Source organism: Thamnophis sirtalis, unplaced genomic scaffold (assembly GCF_051295495.1).
Source record: "Thamnophis sirtalis isolate CommonGarterSnake01/CBP01778 unplaced genomic scaffold, rThaSir2_p1.2 scaffold_14, whole genome shotgun sequence".
NCBI lineage: Eukaryota > Metazoa > Chordata > Lepidosauria > Squamata > Natricidae > Thamnophis > Thamnophis sirtalis.
In genome coordinates this window covers 38,140,356-38,162,153 of record NW_028261394.1, presented here as the reverse complement: position 1 = coordinate 38,162,153, position 21,798 = coordinate 38,140,356, and the positions used below count along the sequence as shown (strand labels likewise).

Here is a 21,798-nt window from a genome sequence, read left to right as displayed (position 1 = left end):
GCAGAAGCTGGGACAAGTAACGGGAGCTCACTCCATTACGCAGCGCTAGGGATTCGAACCGCTGAACTGCTGACCTTTCTGATCGAGCTCAGCCATTGAGCCACCCCGTCCCTTACAGATACACACAAACAGAGATATATAAATATATAACTATTCTATAGACACACAGGCAAAGTAAAAAAATATAACAATAATTGCAGCCCTACTTCTGCAAGCTGATAAACTGAGAATCCCCTCTCTGGGGACAGGAAATGGTAACTTAAAAGGAGATGTATTTATTTATTTTATGTACTGATTTATTTAACCGATACGGCCGCCCATCTCAACAAGTTAATAGAATTTTTTTTTAAAAAAATAAAAAGTTACAAAAATCACAATTTTTGCAAGCAAAGCAGCCTGATGATCAAACCCAAATCACCACTACAGTGTACAGTTGCATGCGACCCCTTTGAGGGGCAGCTAAGGACGTTCACACGACCCAGCTGATCTGGCTCCCCAAACACCCATTCCCCACACCAGGCTCGGATAGCTTTTAAAGCAGGTTTCTAGTTCTGGTTACCGCACGGCTTACGCGACCACAGAAGCGGGCCCGCTCGCCCTCCTCCTCCCCCCACTCCCCAAAAGCGGGTTAAAAGAGCGTCGTGCGAACGCGGAGAGAGAGAGCGAGAGAGAGCGAGAGAGAGCGCATGCGCACTTCCCGCTCGGCCGGCCTCGTGCGCCTTCCGGTCTCTATGGTAACAGGTGGGCGGGGGGAGGGGGGAGGAGGGAGAAGAGAAAGTCAAGAGACGGAACTTTCACTCCCTCCCACCGGTCACCTGACCTGGCCCCGCGGGCTCACGTGACCGCCTTTCCATCGTCGCCATTTTGAAGCGGAGTGGCTACCGCAGAGAAGAAGGAGGGAGAGCCGGGGTAGGAAGGGGAAGGGGAAGAAGGGGAGCCGTCTTCGGGGGAAGCGGGCGGCGAGGACGGGGAGGGGAGGCCGGCGAGCCATCGGATAAGGACCGGGGAGAGAGAGAGAGAGGGAGCGAGGCGTTGGAGGGGAGGGCGGATGTCTCGGAAACGGCTCTTCCCCTCCCGCGGAGGGTCCCCGCGGGTGAAAAGGCTGCCGTCTTGCGGGAGAGGTCGGCGGTTTGGGGGGTCTCCCCGGAGCCCGTTTCGCCCGGCAGGTGGTGATCCTCTTTACCGCCCCCAATTGGGTTCACACGAGGGCGCTTGGCCAGGCTGGCTCCTTTTGACGCCGTAAGCCGAGCGTGGCGTGTTTCCCCGCGGAGGTTGGGCTCGCTGCGGGGCACAGAGCCAGCCAAGGGGAGAGAAGGATGCCGTGGGCGAAGGTGGTTTCTGAGCGGGTCCGATCCTGGCCGTTCGTTTTTCCCTTCGTTAATCACCACGCGGGTTTTCTCCACCCGAAATAAGTGGGTGTGGAGAATAATACAATCTCTGCCCTGCGGATTTGAACCAAACGTTCTATTTATTTATTTATCCAACCTATCATTTTCCTGTTTCTTTTCTATCCTATCCTTTTCCTATTCTTATTCCTTTTCTTATTCTATTCTATTCTGTCCTTTTCCTATTCCTTTTCCTATTCTATTCTGTCCTTTTCCTATTCCTTTTCCTATTCTTATTCCTTTTCCTATTCCTTTTCCTATTCTATTCTGTCCTTTTCCTATTCCTTTTCCTATTCTTATTCCTTTTCTTATTCTATTCTATTCTGTCCTTTTCCTATTCCTTTTCCTATTCTATTCTGTCCTTTTCCTATTCCTTTTCCTATTCTTATTCCTTTTCTTATTCTATTCTGTCCTTTTCCTATTCCTATTCCTTTTCCTATTCTTATTCTATGCTATTCTATTCTGTCCTTTTCCTATTCCTTTTCCTATTCTTATTCCTTTTCTTATTCTATTCTGACCTTTTCCTATTCTTATTCCTTTTCTTATTCTATTCTATTCTTTTCCTATTATGTCCTTTTCCTATTCCTTTTCCTATTCTATTCTGTTCTTTTCTTATTCCTTTTCCTATTCTATTCTATTCTGTCCTTTTCCTATTCCTATTCTTATTCTATTCTATCCTTTTCCTATTCCTCAATACAACATGTCACCAGATGTCTGAGATTACAGTTCTTAGGATTCCCAACCAATAGACGCTCTTGGCTGGGAATGTTTGAATTTATAGTCTAAACAGTTGTACCTTATGATTTCATTTCATTTAGTTTGTTACTTGTGTACAAGATAACAGGAATAAGAATAAACATGAATGAGAACACAAAAAATTGGGACAGTAGGACAGGGACTGTAGGCACGCTGGTGTGCTTATGCACGCCCCTACTGACCGCTTAGAAATGAGTGAGGTCCACGGTGGACAGTTTAAGGTTAAAGTTATGGGGACTTTGAGGATGTAACAACAGTCAGGCAGTGCATTCTATCTTGACGAATGTATCTTGTCTTTTTATGTACACTGAGAGCATAGGCACCAAAAACAAATTCCTTGTGTGTCCAATCACACTTGGCCAATAAAGAATTCTATTCTATTCTAAACCCATCTGGAGGTGTCAGGGCTCAGGGGGGGGGGGGGGGGCAGACTGGTGGAGTCTGTCAAACTCCTTTCTGAATGGTCAGTTGTGAAGATTCTGTTAGGCGTTTCCCTCCCCCCCCACACACACACACTTTATTTTGCTTGCTATGGCAGGTGAATGCACTTGTCCTTCAAGAGTTTTCTTTGTTTTATAGAGTCTTTTTTTCCTACAAAGGTCTTCCCAATTGGTTTGTCGTGTGAGCCGGCGAATTGGTGCTCCGTATTTTTTTTTTAAAAAAAAAAATTAAAGGCTACTGCTTTAAAGACTGTGTTTGAACCTTCCTTCAGAGCCAGTTTTTGTACTTTCATGAAAGGATTTTCGTTGGCTTCAGCTTCTCATACATTTTGCATACATCCTATACTCGGCCTTCCTTGTCCTCTTCTGCCTTGAAGCCGGCGCACTGATTTTAAAATCCTGTGAAATTATCCCACCATTTAGCCTCAAATTGAGTTGTCATATCTAAAAGGCTAGTCTGAATGAGTGTAAGCTAGTTAGATTTAGGTATCTCGGGCTATCAAATGTCAATGAAGGAATTGGAAACCTGGGATTGATTCTCCACTGTGTTGTCCAGACTTTTATTTTTTTTCTAACATAGGAAGTCATCGCTGCCAAATCCCAACCCATCTAACGTGTTTGAGTGCAGTATTACTAGAAACTTTCATTAGATTGATCAAAATGTTCTTGATTTGATCTATGTTCTGCCTTGCATTTAGTAGCTCAAGGCAATAAACACAGTATTCTCCCTATCTCTTTTCCTGAGAGAGAAGCTGGCCTGAGAGAACGTGACTTCCACAAGTTCCCTAGTGCAGGGGTCGGCAACCTTAAACACACAAAGAGCCACAAATTCTGGAGCCAACTGGAAGTCTGGTTCCCCCACCATAGAGTCTCCTCCTAGCACGGCGTCCTTTTCCCCCTACCTATCCTAACCAAGAGCCCTATCGATTGTGGAGCCACAGCAGTGGGATGAAAGAGCCACATGCGGCTCCAGAGCTGTGGGTTGCCGACCCTTGCCCTAGTGACTATTTGATTGAAAGTGAACTCAAATCTAGATCTCCCTGCTCCAATATATCAACCATCGTGTGTTACGCTACCTCTCTAAGCTAGAAGAAAATCTATCAATTGCAGTTGGCCAAGAATGATGGCATGGATACGGATATTGTTTAAATAGCTTGTTGCTTACTGATTGCTTTCCAAGCTAATTCAAGATGCTCAGTTTTGGTGTGCAAAGCTTTCTATCATGGTTGAAGTCCCTGAAGGTCATTTGCCCTGAATTATGAAAGGAATGGCTTTGTGAACCAGTTTGGTGTGGTAGTTAAAAGCGCCCAAACCAGGATACATTCCTAGTTCTGCTTTAGGCTCAAAGCCACCTGGATGACCATGGGCCAGTCACTCTCAGCTATTGGAAGAGGATGACTAACTGTCAAAGCCACCTCTGAAAACGTTGCCAGCATTGAGGCAGGGTCTCATCCAGACCGTTGCCAAGAATCAAGAGTGGTTTGAAAATTAATTTAATAATAGGCAGAACAGAATAGAATAGAATAACAGAGTTGGAAGGGACCTTGGAGGTCTTCTAGTCCAACCCACTGCTTAGGCAGGAAATCCTACACCACTTCAGACAGATGGTTATCCAACATCTTCTTGAAAATGTCCAGTGTTGGAGCATTTACAACTTCTGGAGGCACTGATCAGACACTGATTAATTGTTCTCACTGTCAGGAAATGTCTCCTAAGTTGCTTCTCTCCTTGATTAGTTTCCACCCTTTGCTTCTTGTCCTGCCTTCAGGTGCTTTGGAGAATAGGTTGACCCCGTCTTCTTTGTGGCAGCCCCTGAGATACTGGAACACTGCTAATGATGTCTCCCCTCGTCTTTCTTTTCATTAAACTAAACATACCCAGTTCCTGCAACCATTTTAGCCTCCAGTCCCATAATCCTCTTTGTTGCTCTTCTCTGCACTCTTTCTAGAATCTCCACATCTTTTTTTATATCGTGGCAACCAAAACTGGATGCAGTATTCCAAGTGTGGCCTTACTAGGGCATTATAAAGTGGTATTAACACTTCACGTGATCTTGATTCTATCCCTCTGTTTAGGCAGCCTAGAACTGTGTTGGCTTTTTTGGCAGCTGCTGCACATGGCTGGCTCCTATTTAAATGGTTGTCCACTAGGACTGCAAGATCCAAGATTATACACTCGGCAGTCTTTAATAGATAACATTTTTATTTCTAAACTAAAATAATGTTGCACGATGCTGTAGAAAAGATGGATTTCTTTCTTCTACTCTAAAGAGATACTTAACCAACTATATCTTTGTCCCAGATTGCTGCCATGAATGTTTTAGCATGAGGAGAGAATTCACAAGGAAGATGCAAGGGCTCCACCAACAGTTGTTCCAATGAGCGATGCTGTGCACTGGCACATGGGAACCTCAGCAATAATCACCTGTAAGAATAGAGCAGAAGAGCAGCTAAGAAGAGTGCTGGAGCTGGCAAGAAGAAAAATTGTCTCCGAACCCCTTCCCTCTTAAACCATCTGTTAGACTGGAAAGAACCTGGTAAGTCTATCATGTGAAAGATGATGAGGTCCATTTATCATGTCCAACTCCTGGTGATTCTTTGAGCCAGGTCTCTCCACATCTTTGCATCTGGCACTACTTCTTTGAATTTTTCTGTGCTCTGGTTGGTGTCAGTTATTACCCAGTGTCCAGCCACCGTGTTCTTTGGTGGCCCGATTTCCTTTTACTGCTAACTCTTCCAAACGCAATTGCTGTCTCTAGTGAATTCCATCACATGGCATGGCCAAAATAAGCGAGATGCAGCTTTATGATTTTGCCTGCTAGTGATAATGTCTGGGGTTATGAGCTCCGGTACTTGCTGTTGTGGCCCACCAGCAGCCAGCAGAGCTGGCAGCAGATTCAGACAGTGAGGAGGTTGGGGAGGAACGTGGGCCAGTCCTGGAGTCTGGGGAAGGCTCTGATGAGGGCTCTGTGTCGGAGGCAGAGGGGGGGGGCAGAGCCGTATGCCAGTTCTCAGCTGCCTTCAGAGGCAGACATCAGTGAGGCAGAGGAACAGCTGGAGCCTGTTCCCATTGTGCACATGCACAGAATTGCCAGATGAAGGGAACAGCTAAAGAACAGGGGTCGACTTGGAGTAAAGCTACAAGTGGACTATGAATGGCCCCTTCCAGAGGAAATAAAAGAGGAGCGAAAGGGGAGTGGAGTTTGCAGGAGACAATTAGTTCATTTAATTGGTTCGTGACTCTCAGAGACTTCTTGCCAAGTTTTGCAGATATCGGCCTGGCAGCTCTCCAAGCCAGATAAAGTCTGTGACTGTAAATCCTCCCTTGAAAGACTTTGCTGGATGTGAATGAGCAGAATCCACAGTAAATTAATGAAAGGGGTTTTTGTCAGGACAAGGAGTTTGTTTTGTGCTCTTGGGACGCCTCGGTCATAACACTTGCTTGTTAGTCTCTCTGCTGTCCAAAGAATACACAGGAGCCTTTTCCAGGATCACACGTGAAAGATCCTTTCTTAATTAAAGAAGCATCCTGTTCTTGTAGTTAATTGCACATACTTCAGATTACTGATGATGAAACAGACCATTTCATATATCAGTGGCCCCCAACCTTTTAGGCACCAGGGACCGGTTCCAAGGAGAGAGGTTTTTCCGTGGACCAGAAGCGGCGTGGTTTTGCATGCTGCCTGTAGTCCACAGATGGGGCTTCGCTTGTTTGCACAGCCCAGTTTCTGGGATGCCGCGGCCCAGTGCCGATCCATGGACTTGGGGTTAGCCCCCCCTCCCTGTCATATACACTATATTGCCAAAAGTATTCGCTCACAACTGCTTCTGATTATGTGGATGAGTGAGCGAATACATTTGGCAATATAGTGTACTATTATAGCTGGTAGAATTAAAAAGACAGCCCAAAATATATAAATCTTTTTTTTTCTCCATACTTTACAAATGGAAGTTTCCGTCTGTACCCCAAGCATCAGGGGTGAAATCCTACTGGTTCAGACCGGTTTGGGAGATCCAGTAGCGGACATTTGGCGTGGGTCGCCGAACCGATAATAACCGCTGGCTGGCCCTGCCCCCGAACCGGTCACCATTCATTCGCCCCGCCCAGTCTCTGCTCTGCAGCTTGCCTGCCTGAAGCACTGCGCCCCTGATCTGTCTGCCAGGTAAGCCTGGGAGTCGCGGCTTAGCTGGCTGGCCCTGCCCACCAAGCCACGCCCACCAAACATGTAGGAAAACTTTTTGGATTTCACCCACTGCAAAGCATGAATTTATTTTTTGTTTGTTTGTTTATTTCCATTTTAGGTATTATGGAAGAAGGCAGTAACATCATTGCCCTAATCTCAAATCTGAGGGAACAGGAAGCCGTCCTGATTTCCGAAGCCATCGTAAGCTCATCGGCAGACAACGCCGACGACTCGCTGAAGTGTAAACCCGATCCCCTCATCCAGGTCATCCAAAAGCTCAGCAAAATTGTCGAGAGTGAAAAGTCGCAGAAATGCGTTTTAATCGGGAAGAAACGCTTGTACCCCGACACCACCGGCCTTCCGGAGGTCCCATCCAAAGCCCTGGAACTGCCCGCTCTGGGCACCATCAATATAGAAGACTATTACACGATGGACGATCCTCCTCAGAGCAAACGGAAAGTCCTTTGCTACGAATGCAGCCTCTGCAAGTCCGTGTCGCCCTCTCTCCCCCTCTTACAGGAGCACATGAAGCAACACGGCCAGCAGAATGAGGTCATGCTCATGTGCTCGGTCTGCAGTTTCACCACCCGGAGCGTCGAAGATTTTGAGAGCCACATTCGAAGTCACCCGGAGAACAGCAGCAAAATCCACGCCCTCTTGAAGGAAGAGCATGGCGTTGACGTGTCCGGTACTGCTTTGCCCGGGCCGGTAGAAAAAGTCATCATCGGCACCGATCACGAGATGCAGCCTCCTCCCCAAGTGCCTGAGAAGGGGAGGCGGAAGTGGTACACCTACGAGCAATACGGCATGTACCGTTGCTTGATTTGCAGCTATACGTGCGGGCAACAGCGAATGTTGAAGACGCACGCTTGGAAGCACGCGGGCGAGGTGAACTGCTCGTATCCCATATTCGAGGAAGAAAAAAAGCAAGCCGCCTTGTCGGATTCCGCCATATTGGATACAGTCGTCCTGTCCCTAGACAATAACGAAGCGGGACTCTGCAACAACTCGCCTGTACAACTTCGCATTTGCAGCCCCGAGCCGATGGCTTTCAAAACGGAAGAGCCGGTCAAAGAAGAATCAGCCCTCAGTCAGCCGGCTGCGCTTTCCCCTGCAGACCGATTGTTCGAGGAGAGCGCGTCGTCGCATGAAGACCTTGACCCAGATCATTTGGGGGCTGACAGCTTGCTTTCATCGGCCCAGAAAATCATCCACTGCAGCCCGAACAAAAAGGGCCACGTTAACGTCATTGTGGAGCGCCTGCCCAGCGCCGAAGAGCCTGCCTTGCAGAATGAAGTCATGGATAGCGTCTTGCATTATTCCGTGGACGCCGGCCCTGAACACCCTCCGGCTGGACGGGATGCGTCGGACGACGTTTATCACATGGATAAGAATTCGATTGAAATTGAAGAAGTTATCATTGGGTGGAGCAGCACGGAAAAGGCCGAAGAGAACATGAATCCCAGCCGGGCTAAAACAGCTGACGAAAATGCTCCCCCTGCCCGGAGGAGAACCAATTCAGAGTCTTTGAGGCTGCACTCGCTAGCCGCCGAAGCCCTGGTTACTATGCCAATCCGAGCCGCGGAGCTTGCCCGATCCAGCTTCCGGGCTTTCGCCGACGTAAATCCTTTAGGTTCGGAGGCTGGGCAGAGGCCTCCGGACGGCGGCTATTTAGGCCATTCTAAACGGATCGCCTCCCTGAAGACGGAGGAATTGAGTAGCCTGCACCAAGAGGAACGGGCTTTGGTGGAACTGCAGAAAGATAAACCGGAGCTCTCCGAGGTCCCCATTAAAATGGGCATCAGCATGTCGCTGCTGACCGTGATTGAGAAATTGAAAGAGAGGACAGACCAAAATGCCTCCGACGACGACATTTTGAAGGAGTTGCAAGATAACGTCCAGTGCCAACCGTCGGGGGATGCCGGCGTGTTGGGGAGCAGTCTGGTGGAATACATCCCCGACGCGGAGCGGCCCTTCCGGTGCCGCTTATGCCACTACAGCAGCGGCAACAAAGGCTACATCAAACAGCATTTGCGGGTACATCGGCAGAGGCAGCCTTATCAGTGTCCGATTTGTGAGCACGTCGCCGACCACAGCAAGGATTTAGAAAGTCACATGATCAACCACTGCAAAACCCGAATGTACCAGTGTAAGCAGTGTGAGGAATCCTTTCATTACAAGGTGAACAAAGCTGCGCTTTGCGTTAATTAAACGCCCGGCCTAAACAGCCAGCTTGGGTGCTTAGAATTGATGTGAATTGATGGGGGGGCAAGTTGGTTTCCTCTCCTCGTTTTATACAACCCACCACTGTGCTTTTTGATTGTGGTCCTGCTTGGGGGGGACTATTGTGGCCCGCCAGCAGCCAACAGAGCTGGCAGCAGATTCGGACAGTGAGGAGGTTGGGGATGAACATGGGCCAGTCCTGGAGTCTGGGGAAGGCTCTGATGAGGGCTCTGGTCGGAGGCAGAGAGGGGGCCAGAGCCCTATGCCAGTTATCAGCTGCCTTCAGAGTCAGACATCAGTGAGGCAGACGAACAGCTGGAGCCTGTTCCCAGTGTGCGCATGCGCTTGGGTATATCCAGCCGAAACAGCTTCCATGGATCGCCATATCCATTCCTTTAACAGTGGCGTCAAATTTCCATGGAAGTCGCCTATACCCACGATGGGTGAAGAGGCGTCAAGTACAAGTACAAGAGTTGCCATACAAAGGGAATACCTAAAGGACAGGGGTCGACTTGGGAGTAAGGCCACAGGTGGATGATGAGCATCCCCTTCCAGAAGGAATAAAAGAGGAGCGAAAGGGGAGTGGAGTTTGCAGTCGACAATTAGTTTGCTTAATTGGTTCGTGACTCTCCGAGAGTCCTTGCCAAGTCAACATGCCAGGCTGAAATCTGGCATGTTGGTTGGGGACTTCTGGGATATTAAATCCGCATAGCTTAAAAGTTGCCAAGTTTGAAAAACACTGCTTTAGATTGAAAATTATCTCATAGGATTTCCCCCTAACTCATCTTACTATATGCAATAACTTTCCCTGTCAGGGTCCCAAAAAACACCCCCAGCGAAATAAAACTCCGAGGCTCGAGTTTCCTCAAAAGTTCCACTTTATTAGAGATGCCATGTTGGCACATCTGGGAAAACCCGAATCTGAAAGCTTCCAGGTTTTCCCCACCCAAGTGAAAGTTCAACACCCACAAGTCCCATCACATGGTCCAGTCCTTCACTGCCACGAAGACAGATTCCTCCCATCCACGTCTGCCCAGGTGCAGGGACAAAAGTGACCTTGATTTTCTGAGAAAGAATGTTGTTATGGCTACACATCATCCAACTCAATATAATCCCCTCTCCCATTTTCCCACAGTAGGAAGTGTGGCAGGCCTGAAATCCCCCCCAAAAAAGACGGCTTATAGATCTGACCCCCTTCCCCCCCCCCCAATCTCTTCATTGGGATTAGGTACTGACCAAGTTTACACATTAGCACCTTGTGCGGTGTAAACTAAGCTGATTCGACTTTCAAACCAGGACTGACAATCTAGCAAGATGGAGGCATCCAACCCACATGATTTTAGTTATCAAACCGCTGTTAAATGGTGGCTTTGAGTCCTGCACGGGTGTTGTTAGTCCATCCACTTGTCATTAATGCTTAAACCTTTATTTGAGTTGGGAGGTCCTTTTTCTTATTCCTTCATCTGGATGCAGAGATTAGTGTTTGTCTGCATTTTTTCTTGATTGCTCATTGCTTTAAAAGGGGGGGGGGATTTTTTCCTGCCTGGTCTAGTATCTTAAAGTACCTTTTTTTATTTGAAAACCTCATGTCAGGAGCCTGTCTTCACTTAACACCATTTCCTTTTTAATGGCGTTCATTAAACGAGAATGCTCGCTTCCCAAATAAAAGAATGCTCAACTGAGTTTGGGGTTAGAGATTAACAACATCGTTTTAACGTTTATACAACTGTTTTGTGTTCCAGAGTCAGCTGCGCAGTCACGAAAGAGAGCAGCACTGTCTCCCAGATACATATGCAGCCCCAGCGTTTGACAGCTTAACGGCTTGCAGCGAAGCAGATGAAAGAGTTGGTACTGTCTATCTCGTTGGCTAGTTTTGTGGGCTGGATTGGGTTCCCCTTGTGCACCGTGGCTCTCAACCTGAGTGACTGGGAGAAAGGACAGGATGCTCCTTCTCTCTCACCTGGCGCCCTCCAAAAATGCTACACTACTCATCTATTTGGCTCTGCTGACCTGCAGTTCCAGGAGTTATACCTTGGTAGAGCTAGAGCAGTGTCTCTCCATCTCAGTGACTTGGTTAAGAGCTGTGGACTTCAACTCCCAGAATCCCACAAGTCTTTCCGAGTTTGAGAAACATTGGTCTAAAGTGCAGGGGTCTCCAAACTTGGCCACTTCATTCATTCATTCATTCATTCATTCATTCATTCATTCATTCATTCATTCATAAGACTGGTGGACTTCAACTCCCAGCATGAACTCCCATTCCACGCCCCTGCTGACTGGTTGAATTCTGGGAGTTGAAGTCCACATGTTGCCAAGCTTGGAGACCTCTGCTCTAAAGAATGCAGGTTTGTGAGGAGGTTATTGTAAATTCATCCTTTAATTCATCCAGTTGCGAATAGAATCGTGATATCTTGGGGATTCTTGGAGAATTGAGAGTGGGGAATGTTTCTCAGATATCCTCATTTAAGGCCTTTTGTCACTGAATAATGATGGATTATTAGAGGGTGGCTCAGTGGCTAAAACACTGAGCTTGTCGATCAGAAAGGTTGGCAGTTCGGCGGTTCGAATCCCTAGTGCCATGTAACGGAATGAGCTCCTGTTACTTGTCCCAGCTTCTGCCACCCTAGCAGTTCGAAAACATGTAAAAAATGCAAGTAGAAAAATAGGGACAACTTTTGGTGGGAAGGGAACAGCTTTCCATGCACCTTCAGCATTTAGTCATGCCGGCCACATGACCACAGAGACATCTTTGGACAGAGCTGGCTCTTCCGCTTTGAAATGGAGATGAGCACCGCCCCCTGGAGTTGGAAACGACTAGCACATATGTGCGAGGGGAACCTTTACCTTTATTTGAGGTGGGAGGTCCTTTTTCTTATTCTTTCATCTGGATGCAGAGATTAGTGTTTGTCTGCATTTTTTCTTGATTGCTCATTGCTTTAAAAAAAAGGGGGATTTTTTCTGCCTTGTCTAGTATCTTAAAGCAGTGTTTCTCAACCTTGGCAACTTGAAGATGTCCGGACTTCAACTCCCAGAATTCCCCAGCCAGCATTCGCTGGCTGTGGAATTCTGGGAGTTGAAGTCCAGACATCTTCAAGTTGCCAAGGTTGAGAAACACTGTCTTAAAGTACCTTTTTAATTTGAAAACCTTGTGTCCCGAGCCTGCCTTCACTTAACACCATTTCCTTTTTAATGGCATTCATTAAACGAGAATGCTCGCTTCCCAAATCATTTTAGAAGCCCTTTGCAATCAAATTAAGAGACAATTGCAGGAAGGAAACCCTCGTGTGAAACAGATGCTGCCTCCATATATACATAGATATATAAAGCACAACATCTGCTTGCATGTCAATTGCTTGAGCAGGAACATCCTTTCCCTGCCTAGAAAATCATCAGGGTTTCTGTGTATCACGGTGGCACTTATAAACATTAACAGGATCCCCAGTACCTAGAATTGGAGGGAGGGAAACATGGGGTCGCTGTAGAAAAAGACCCACAGCTAAACCGAGATTGTTGTATCTTATTTCCCTTCCAAAACATGTATGCATTATAAAGCAGGTACCAAACCCACTAGCTCAATCAAAGGGTAAAAATAGAACAGAATAGAATAGAATAGAATAACAGGATTGGAAGGGACCTTGGAGATCTTCTAGTCCAACCCCCTGCTTAGGCAGGAAACCCTACACCACTTCAGACAAATGGTTCTCCAACATCTTCTTTAAAACTTCCAGTGTTAGAGCATCCACAACATCTGGGAGCACGTTGTTCCACTGATTAATTGTTCTCACTGTCAGGAAATTTCTCCTTAGTTCTAGGTTGCTTCTCTCCTTGATGAGTTTCCACCCATTGCTTCTTGTCCTGCTCTCAGGTGCCTTGGAGAATAGCTTGACTTCCTCTTTTTTTGTGGCAGCCCCTGAGATATTGGAACACCGCTATCATGCCAACCCTAGTCCTTCTTTGCAATCAGACTAGACATACCAAGATGCAGTTCTTTATATGTTTTAGCCTCCAGTCCCCTCATCATCTTTGTTGCTCTTCTCTGCACTCTTTTTTAAAGTCTCAACATCTTTTTTTACATCACGGAGACCGAAACGGGATGCCGTATTCCATGTGTGGCCTTACCAAGGCATTATAAAGTGGTATTAACACTTCACGTGATCTTGATTCCCTCTGTTTCTGCAGCCTAGAACTGTGTTGGCTAAAATGGAATGGGAGTGTAGTGCTTTGCCAGATTAACTAATTTAATCTGAGAGTTTTGTCGTGTACAATATTAGGTGCAGTGACTACAGGCACCAATGTCAGGCACAGAAGTAGGAGTTTAGGTCAAAGCACTTCGTGTTAATTACATCATACCTGTATGCAAGAATCTGATCTATTAACGGTCCAGGCAAATTGACACTAGATAGGAGTCAACGGGATTCAAGGGGGAGGGGCCTGGACTTAGGTCTGTTATGGAAGCACAGCGACTCCAAAAGAGCCGAGGTGGCGCAGTGGTTAAATGCAGCATTGCAGGCTACTTCAGCTGACTGCAGTTCTGCAGTTCGGCTGTTCAAATCTCACCGGCTCAGGGTTGACTCAGCCTTCCATCCTTCCGAGGTGGGTAAAATGAGGACCCGGATTGTTGTTGGGGGCAATATGCTGTAAACCGCTTAGAGAGGGCTGAAAGCCCTATGAAGCGGTATATAAGTCTAACTGCTATTGCTATTGCTATTACATGTTTGATCCCATCCTCTGGCTTAGCCTGGTCATCTCCAGTCAATGATACGTCATTTGCCAGGTCTTAAGACTTTCTTCTCCCAAAGGCGCTTTCTCAAAGAGCATCTGGACTTCCTTTTTCTCTTGAAGGTGTTTCGCTCCTCATCCATGAAGCTGCTTCCGTTCAGACTGACTGCTGGAGAATGGAAGGATTTATATTCCTTGCAGTCCTCCGATCATTAGCACTCTCTCTGAGGGTCACTGAGGCCACATTGAGGTTTAATCTGCGCCCTCGGTGTCACCTGAATAGTGCAGATGGGGGGGGGGAGCAGGTTTTGTATAATTCATCAATACATCCTACCCTCCGATTACACAGAGGGTGACCATTACACAAATGGCAGAGCAAGAAGTATCCAGTTTTGGTCATGGCAATACAGGGATGGTATTGGTATTTACAATTAGAAATGGAAGAACCCCTTAAGGAATTATTTAATAAAATCCAAATGGAAGGGAAGGTACCCCCATCTTGGAAGACAGCTTTCATATCCCTGATACCTAAAGAAGATCTTAGTTAACCAAAAAATTACAGACCTATATCATTACTTAATATAGATTATAAAATTTTTACAAAAATATTAGCCAATAGGTTAATGTTGGTTGTTCAACAATTGATTCATAATGATCAAACCGGTTTTATACAAGGGAGACAAATGAGAAATAAGACAAATTGTTAACATACTTGGGAATACTTGGGAAAGAATAATCAAACCCCCGCAGCACTTATATTCTTAGATGCCGAGAAAACTTTTGATCGAGTGAATTGGCAATTTTTATTGAAAATAATGCAAAAGATGCAAATAGGAGAGTATTTTTTTACAATCAATTAAAGCAATATATCAGGTATTGGGTTCTAGAAGCAACTCAGGAAAGGGCTTTGAACCACTGAAGGATGAAGAGCAGGTGATTCAAGACAACAGCAGCAGCACTTAGGCTAAAATATACCACTTCGCAGTGCTTTTACATCCCTCTCTAAGCGGTTTACAGAGCCAGCCTCTTGCCCCCAACAATCTGGGTCCTCATTTGACCCACCTCGGAAGGATGGAAGGCTGAGTCAACCTTGAGCCTGGTGAGACTCGAACTGCCAAATTGCAGGCAGCTGGCAGGCAGCAGAAGTAGCCCGTAGTACTGCACTCTTACCACTGCACCACTATGGCTCATTGAAAGGCAGCATCCCTTAAAAGTTGTGGTATGAGACCTGCCAATCTACATGGCTGGAAAGGGTGAAGAGGATAAGGTCATCAAGGCCACCCAGAGTTCCTCTCGATAGCAAGATAGGCATCATATAAATTTAATGAAGAGTAGCTGGCCATCAGCATGGCTCAGCATATCTTCCACTGTCAGAGGATTATTGTCAACTCATAAAGTTGCCATGGTGAGGAAAGGGGGGGATTGCATTCCATGCATACCTTCGGCTAGAGTCGGATCTCAGATTACTACAGCAGGCTTGTGAGAGGTGCACTTCATTGGAGAATGTGATTTATGACACAGACTGAGGGGAGGGAAGGAGCGCGGGTAAAGTTCAGCTATAATTCAAATGAGGCTCAGATCTGACTACAGTAGGGTATTGCCAAAATGGTGCTCCTAATAATAACTGGTTTTCTTTTGAAACTTGGCCTGAGGCTCAAGAATCAATTAGGGCATCTTTCGGAAAGCTGACAATTATGATGCATTGTGTCCTTTCCTGTGTATCATTTGCAGCTTAGAGGGGTCTCACAAGCATCTAATTGGGCCTGGTAAAAACCAGTGCTGAAGGAGAACAAATATTTTCTGATGTTCTTATTACAGGGGAGAAGATTTCGGTCCAGAAACTTTACCGTTGCGACATTTGCGATTACACAAGCACAACGTATGTTGGAGTGAGGAATCACAGACGGATTCACAATTCGGATAAGCCATACAGGTGAAGATAATCTCTATTTTTATACCCAGGGAATTTAAGCCGGTTTTGTTTCGTTCGTTTCTTAATGGTTCCCTTGCAGCAGCAACCGGCGGGCAATTTGGAATATTCTGATTTTGGAGAAGGGCATAAATGATGGGGGGATTTGTTCTCGCAACATGCTTAGAATCCCCCAGCCTTCTACGCACTGTTTCCTACGCATCTGCTTGCCATAGATGTAATCTGTTTTCATTGGCAGAATTCAAACCTAAATTTTACCCACTAACTTGTTAAAGCAAGTGGGTTAAGCCCAGTTTTTTAGAGACCCCATTTGCAAAATACTCATGAACATTTAGAATATTCCATTTAAAACATTCAAAGAGAGCTTGAAAACAGTCAGCTGAGTTTTGTCAAGCCAAAGTCACTTCTATTGTGGCCTGCCAGCAGCCAGCGGAACTGGTGGCAGACTCAGACAGTGAGGAGGTTGGGGAGGAATATGGGCCAGTCCTGGAGTCTGGGGAAGGTTCTGACCAGTGCTCTGCTTTGGAAGTGGAAATGGGACCAGGAGGGGGCCGTTCAACAGTTATCAGCTGCCTTTGGAGTCGGAGATCAATGGGGCAGAAGAACAGCTGGAGCCTGTTCCCAATCTGCGCACGCGCAGAGCTGCCAGCAGAAGGGAACAGTTAAGGAACAAAGGCCGATTCACGAGTAAAGGCACAGGTGGATGGTGAATGGCCCCTCCCATAGGGAATAAAGAGGAGCGAAAGGGGAGGGGAGTTTGCAGAAGACAATTAGTTCAATTCATTTGGGTGAAGATCTGTTCCTGACTTCTTGCCAAGTAGTTGCTGCTACAGCGTGGCATTTGGAAGATATCAGCCTGGCAGCTCTCCAAGCCTGATAAAGGTCTGTAGTTGTGAAATCTCTTGAAAACTGTTGGTTGGGACTTTGCTGGAGAGGAATTCCCTTTAACCTAAATAAAAGAGGTTTCATCAGGATGAGGAGTCTGCTTCATGATCTTGGGAAGCCTAGGTCAGAACAACCTCTGAGGAACATTTTGGAGATTGCATTTTAAAGGAATGCAAGAGTTGAAATAGAAATAGATCTAAATCTGCTTTTTAATTTAATTGTTACATTCCGTTGCTACAGTCCCTATATTTCCCCATCCTGTCCTATTAAACAATTTAGCAATCATTTTTGCAAAGGCTGTGGGGTTTTCAGACTTTGGCAGCCATCTGTCCCTCTGCTTCCTTGCTTGAATAGCAAAGAACGGGTTTTTGATTTGTGATTTTGCAATCTTCATGGCAGCCTTCTCTTAATAAACTTGACCAGCCTTTTGCCGACGGTCCCTTCCTGAATTCCCCAACCAGAATTTTCTTTCTATCCCTGCAGAAAGTGAGTTTGGAACTAAAGGAAGGCCGTGTTTGACTACTGGATTGCAAGTGATCAAGCCTAGAAGCACTGCTAATTTTCCAAAAGATTTTTTTTTTAAACTTTGGGGCATTAAAATGCCAAGGGGATGCAAGACTGCTGGAATCAATGCTTTCTTTGCTTTTGTTCAGATGCCGTGTTTGTGACTTCGCCACCACAAGTATGAATAGCTTGAAGTGTCATATGAGACGCCACCCACAAGAGCATCAGGCAGTGCAGTTAATGGAGCAGTTCAAGTAGGTAACAAATAGCACATACCGAGACAATCTTGTTCTGTGGCTAAACAACAGGGTTACAATTCTCAAGGTTTCTTATGGATCTGTTCTTATTGCTTGGTTTGTCTTACCTTTTTAGTCTTTGTGTTGCCGTCAGCAACCTAAACTGTCAGGGTTCCAAATAGCATCCAAAAGTAAATCAGAGTTCAAGGCAAAGTATTGCTCAAAGTTCCAATTTATTAAGAGAGCCACGTTGGCACAACTGGGAAAACCCGGATCTGAAAGCTTCCCAGTTTTCCCCAGCCATTTGAAAGTTCAAGATCTTGCCCCCACACCCACAAGTCCATCACGTAGTCCAATCTCCCACTGCCATGTGGCCGAAAATCAAAGAATACCTATAATTGTTTAGAGAGAGCTAGTGTGGTGTAGCCTTAACAACAACAACAGTCTAGAAAATGGGTGTTTTAATCTGCTGGGTGATTTTTAGGCCAATCCTACTCTCAAAACTCTAGGAAGGAGGAGGTAAGGACAAACCGCTCCTGTGAACGGCCAGGGAACAAATCTAATTTGAAGGCACAAAAAGGGAAATAATCTTACAGCAATAGACTTTTCTCCAGTTTAACCAGATTCAGCCTTTGACAGTGGATATCTTCTCTTGCTTCTGAAAATTCATATTCTCAGTTCCTGAGAACATGGGATGTTCCCCTTACAATTTCTGCATCCTTAAAAGTCCATTTTACTAGCTAATCTGTCATGTTAGATAGGACTATAGATTTGCCCTGAGACAGCATTACAGTTAAGGGAGGGGCCCTGTAGAGCTTCTTTAAAATGTTACTTAAACTGTAATCCCAAATAAGACAGGTTTAAATGCAAAATAGAGGAGTGGTCCGATAATAATGCTTTGCGGTAGTATGTGTTTACGCTCGTAGTAACTTTTGCATCCTGCTGATGTTATTTCAGGTGTTCTCTCTGCGGATATGTATGCAGCCACCCTCCTTCCCTTAAGTCTCATATGTGGAAACATGCAAGTGATGAAAACTATAACTATGAACAAGTGAATAAAGCTATTAACGATGCCATTTCACAAAGCGGCAGGTGTGTGCGATCGGCAGTCCCCGTTTAGGTTTGTGACACCAGACTCGAATCAAAACCACGATGGAATATCACCCTTTTAATCCCCCTGGGTTGCGAGAAAAAATGTAATCAAAAATGGATGGATGGATGATGAAAATGGATGATTTTGATAGCTGGTGTCAGCATTCCAAGTATCATGCAGAATTAAATCAGAGTCCAAGGCAAAACGATCCTTAAAGTTCCAATTTAATAAGTCAGACATCTTGGCACATCTGTGGAATCCCAATTCTGGAAGTTACCTAGGATTCCCACCCAGTTGAAAGTTCATGATCTTGTCCCCACACCCACAAATCCATCACAGCTGGCCTCTTTATTTATTTATGAAATTTATATGCCACCCATCTGGCTGTCCGAGACAACTCTCCTTGTGCAAAGCTTCTAAACTTCTCTTTAAAAAACAAGGGGATATTTAATAACAGTTTGAAGATAATGTTGCAGCACTTTTGAGGAAATGCAGAATATAACTCAGGGCATTTTTCAGTATTGTATCTATATATTCTTCCCCTCTCTTGAGTGTTGTATGTATGTATGTATGTATGTATGTATGTATGTATGTATGTATGTATGTTTAAGGGGGTACCCCTCGGGGTGTCTGTGTGTATCTGTGCCTATGTGTTCCAGCATAACTCTGGAACTCCTGGGCCGCTGAAATGAAAAGAAATGAATTATATCTATAGTGTCAAATCACAGTACTTTTGACAGTGATAGTGTGCATTTTGGATTCAAGTTCTGTTAAGATACAGCCTGTTGTGACTTAAAATGACTTCTACTGTACAGCACAGTGGAATTGCTATGATCACGGTTTCACAGTACTCCACAAGGTGGGGGGGTGGTCCTCTGGTAAGGGGGATTGGTTCTTCAACAAACAAACAACCAAACAAAAAACAAGGGGGCTCCCTCTGGTAAGGGGGATTTGTTCCGGGCAATGCCTGGTTATCAGCTAGTTAAAAATGAACAACTTTTTCCCTTTGTCTTGTAGGCTACTGGGTCAGCTTACTGGGAAGAAAGTAACCAAAACTTTGGAAGGCGATGCCGTTCCTTTCACCAGTAGCTCCGAAGGCTTGTCTTTTTCAAACTCTCCTAAGCCGACAGCGAACAAAATATTGAGTTCTGACCACCATCAGGATCAAGCTTCTACAACCAATACCTCAAGCGGTTCAGAGAAGCCCGCAGGCTTGTCCTACCTGGGCTCAGAATACTGTGTCCTGCTCTTCTGCTGTTGCATCTGTGGGTTTGAGTCCACCAGCAAAGAGAACTTGTTGGACCATATGAAAGAACACGAAGGGGAAATCATCAACATCATCCTCAATAAGGACCATGCAGCAACTCAAAGTATAAACTAAATCAATGGTTCTCCACCTTGGCAACTTAGAAGATGTCTGGACTTCAACTCCCAGCATTCCCCAGTCAGCCATGCCGACGAGGGGTTTCTGGGAGTTGAAGTCCACGCGTCTTCCAAATTGCCCGTGTGGAAATATCATTGAACTAGACAAAAGTTCTCTTCAGATCTCCAGCTTTGCCTGCAAGACTTGCTAAATCGAAGAACTTAGGAATAAGCATGTATGTATGTGTACATATTTATTTGCTCAAAGTGCTTTTCTTCAGCAAGTCTTTGTTTCCTGCCTCCATCCGAAGCCTCTCTTACCCACAAAAGAGCAAGTTATTTTACAAGCTTTTGAAGAAACCCTGACACGAATAATGCTGCGTTTACAGTGGGGAAAAAAAATATCCGGACGTTACCTTCTACCCACAGAACTATTTTTAATGCCTATTATTGACCCAAATGATAGTGGCATAGAGGAATTAACAAAAAAAAAGGGATTTAACCTTTCTACCTAGAAATGCATCCAGAGGGCATAAAAATCTGCTTTAAGGTAAGTTTTAAAGAAAACCATCTTGATGTGACCATCAAGCAGTCATTTCTGAGGACGGAAACCTTGGTTAGTTCTTATGCTTCCCACCGCAACCGATGTGTTTTCCAGGCAAAACTCTTTTTGCTACATCAAGCGACATAAAATAAGTTCTGCCTCTTGGTAAAATACATATATATATTTGGCTGGTTAATTCTTTTTCTTTGATGAGATAGAAAAGCAAGTATGTCATTGGGCCCTCTTTAGCCAAGTTTTTTTTTTCCGTTCTACCTGTACATAGGTTAAACAGATATTTATTAGGATTTCCTTTCAGTGTGCTTAAACATGCATCATTTTAGAAGGGCCACAATATACAAGATAATCCAACTCGGAATCAGTGCAATGAAAGGGTTCTCTTCCTTCCCCCCCCCCTCATGAAATAACATGGCAAAATCTTTATACAAAAGACCATTGCAACTCCCAATTTTTTTTAAAAAATCAACCTGATGGATTTACCAACAGGTCCCTTCCAGTCTCGGGCAGCTTTTAATCTGAGAGAGGGATTGTTTCATCAAAATGAGAACGAAGGTTAATTTTGTCCCTTTCTCCCTTCTTTCTCATCTTTTTTTTGGGGGGGGGAACACCTCAGGTAGGTAAAAGGCAACACAAGGTTTTGTGCGTTCTTAGCCGAGCTCCGCTGTTCTTTCCGACACCATGTGACGTTACACTCTGGGGATTTGGCAGATGTTACAACCTCTATGCCAGGGGTCTGCATTCTTGCCAACTTTTAAGATTTATGGACTACAGCTTCCAGAATCTGGGAGGTGAAGTCCACAAGTCTTGAAAACAGCCACATTTGGAGACCCCATCTTATGCCATGGATGTCTTTCTCCACCAGTGATTTCCATGCTATTCACAGAGCCTCTTCTCAGTACTACAAAACCAATGTTATTCTTCGTGTGAAATGTAGTTGGATGCTTCCTTTTAACAGTTCTCTCTCAGCTCATGTCACACCTACTGCCTTTTCTTTCCCTCAAGTAGCTGGTTTGCTTAACAAGTGGCTTTATATGCAGTTTTGAATTATTTTGCCAGACTTGTGAGATATATTCCTTTTGTCTATTTATTGACCTATTTATATTTGTCATTTTGCAGAGTTAAAACCTGACAGTTTTTTACGGTGCTACTTGAGTTGGGGGGGGGGGGTCTCCTTCCCTGCTTCCCTCACCCCAAATAATTCTGAAGTGTGAAGCTGGGCAAACGGAAAACTTGGTGTAAATAGTTTTCAAGCTTTAAATGCTAAATGGGGGAATAGTTCTTGAAACCATTTCATATTACCTAATGTAGGATTCCTCCTTTTTGCATTGTTTAAATACTGCATATTGTTTCTTTCTAAATTGTATGCAGCAGTACCCTGAAAAGGGAGTATTGTAATAGTGGGGGGGGGAGAGATTTCATGACTTTAAGACTTGTGGACTTCAACATTCAGAATCCAGAACTCTGGGAGTTGAAGTCCAGAAGTCTTAAAAGTTGCCAAGCCTGGAGGCCCCCCTGTATAA

The 21,798-nt window shown here is 45.2% G+C and overlaps 1 protein-coding gene across 2 annotated transcripts; it reads left to right on the top strand.

Moving 5' to 3' along the window:
- The first annotated feature begins 842 nt into the window (after window positions 1–842).
- ZNF507 (zinc finger protein 507) lies at window positions 843–20,106 on the top strand. Of its 2 annotated transcripts, none has more exons than XM_087729483.1 (8): window positions 843–909; window positions 4,883–5,117; window positions 6,883–8,945; window positions 10,730–10,835; window positions 15,525–15,639; window positions 17,175–17,279; window positions 18,219–18,353; window positions 19,372–20,106. In XM_087729483.1, the coding sequence occupies exons 3-8, from the start codon at window positions 6,888–6,890 to the stop codon at window positions 19,733–19,735; spliced, it is 2,883 nt and encodes a 960-aa protein (XP_087585609.1). In that variant the 5' UTR covers window positions 843–909; window positions 4,883–5,117; window positions 6,883–6,887; the 3' UTR covers window positions 19,736–20,106. The 2 variants fall into 2 exon arrangements, with proteins under 2 accessions (XP_087585609.1, XP_087585610.1); XM_087729484.1 differs by having other exon boundaries at window positions 18,219–18,381; window positions 19,372–19,510.
- The last annotated feature ends 1,692 nt before the right edge of the window (window positions 20,107–21,798 follow it).

Coding starts and splice junctions, on each gene's coding strand:
- ZNF507 (XM_087729483.1), top strand. CDS start 6,888: ATGGAAGAAGGCAGTAACATCATTGCCCTAATCTCAAATCTGAGGGAA. Junction 10,836..15,524: donor CGAAGCAGATGAAAGAGTTG/GTACTGTCTATC, acceptor TTCTTATTACAG/GGGAGAAGATTTCGGTCCAG. Junction 15,640..17,174: donor AATTCGGATAAGCCATACAG/GTGAAGATAATC, acceptor GCTTTTGTTCAG/ATGCCGTGTTTGTGACTTCG.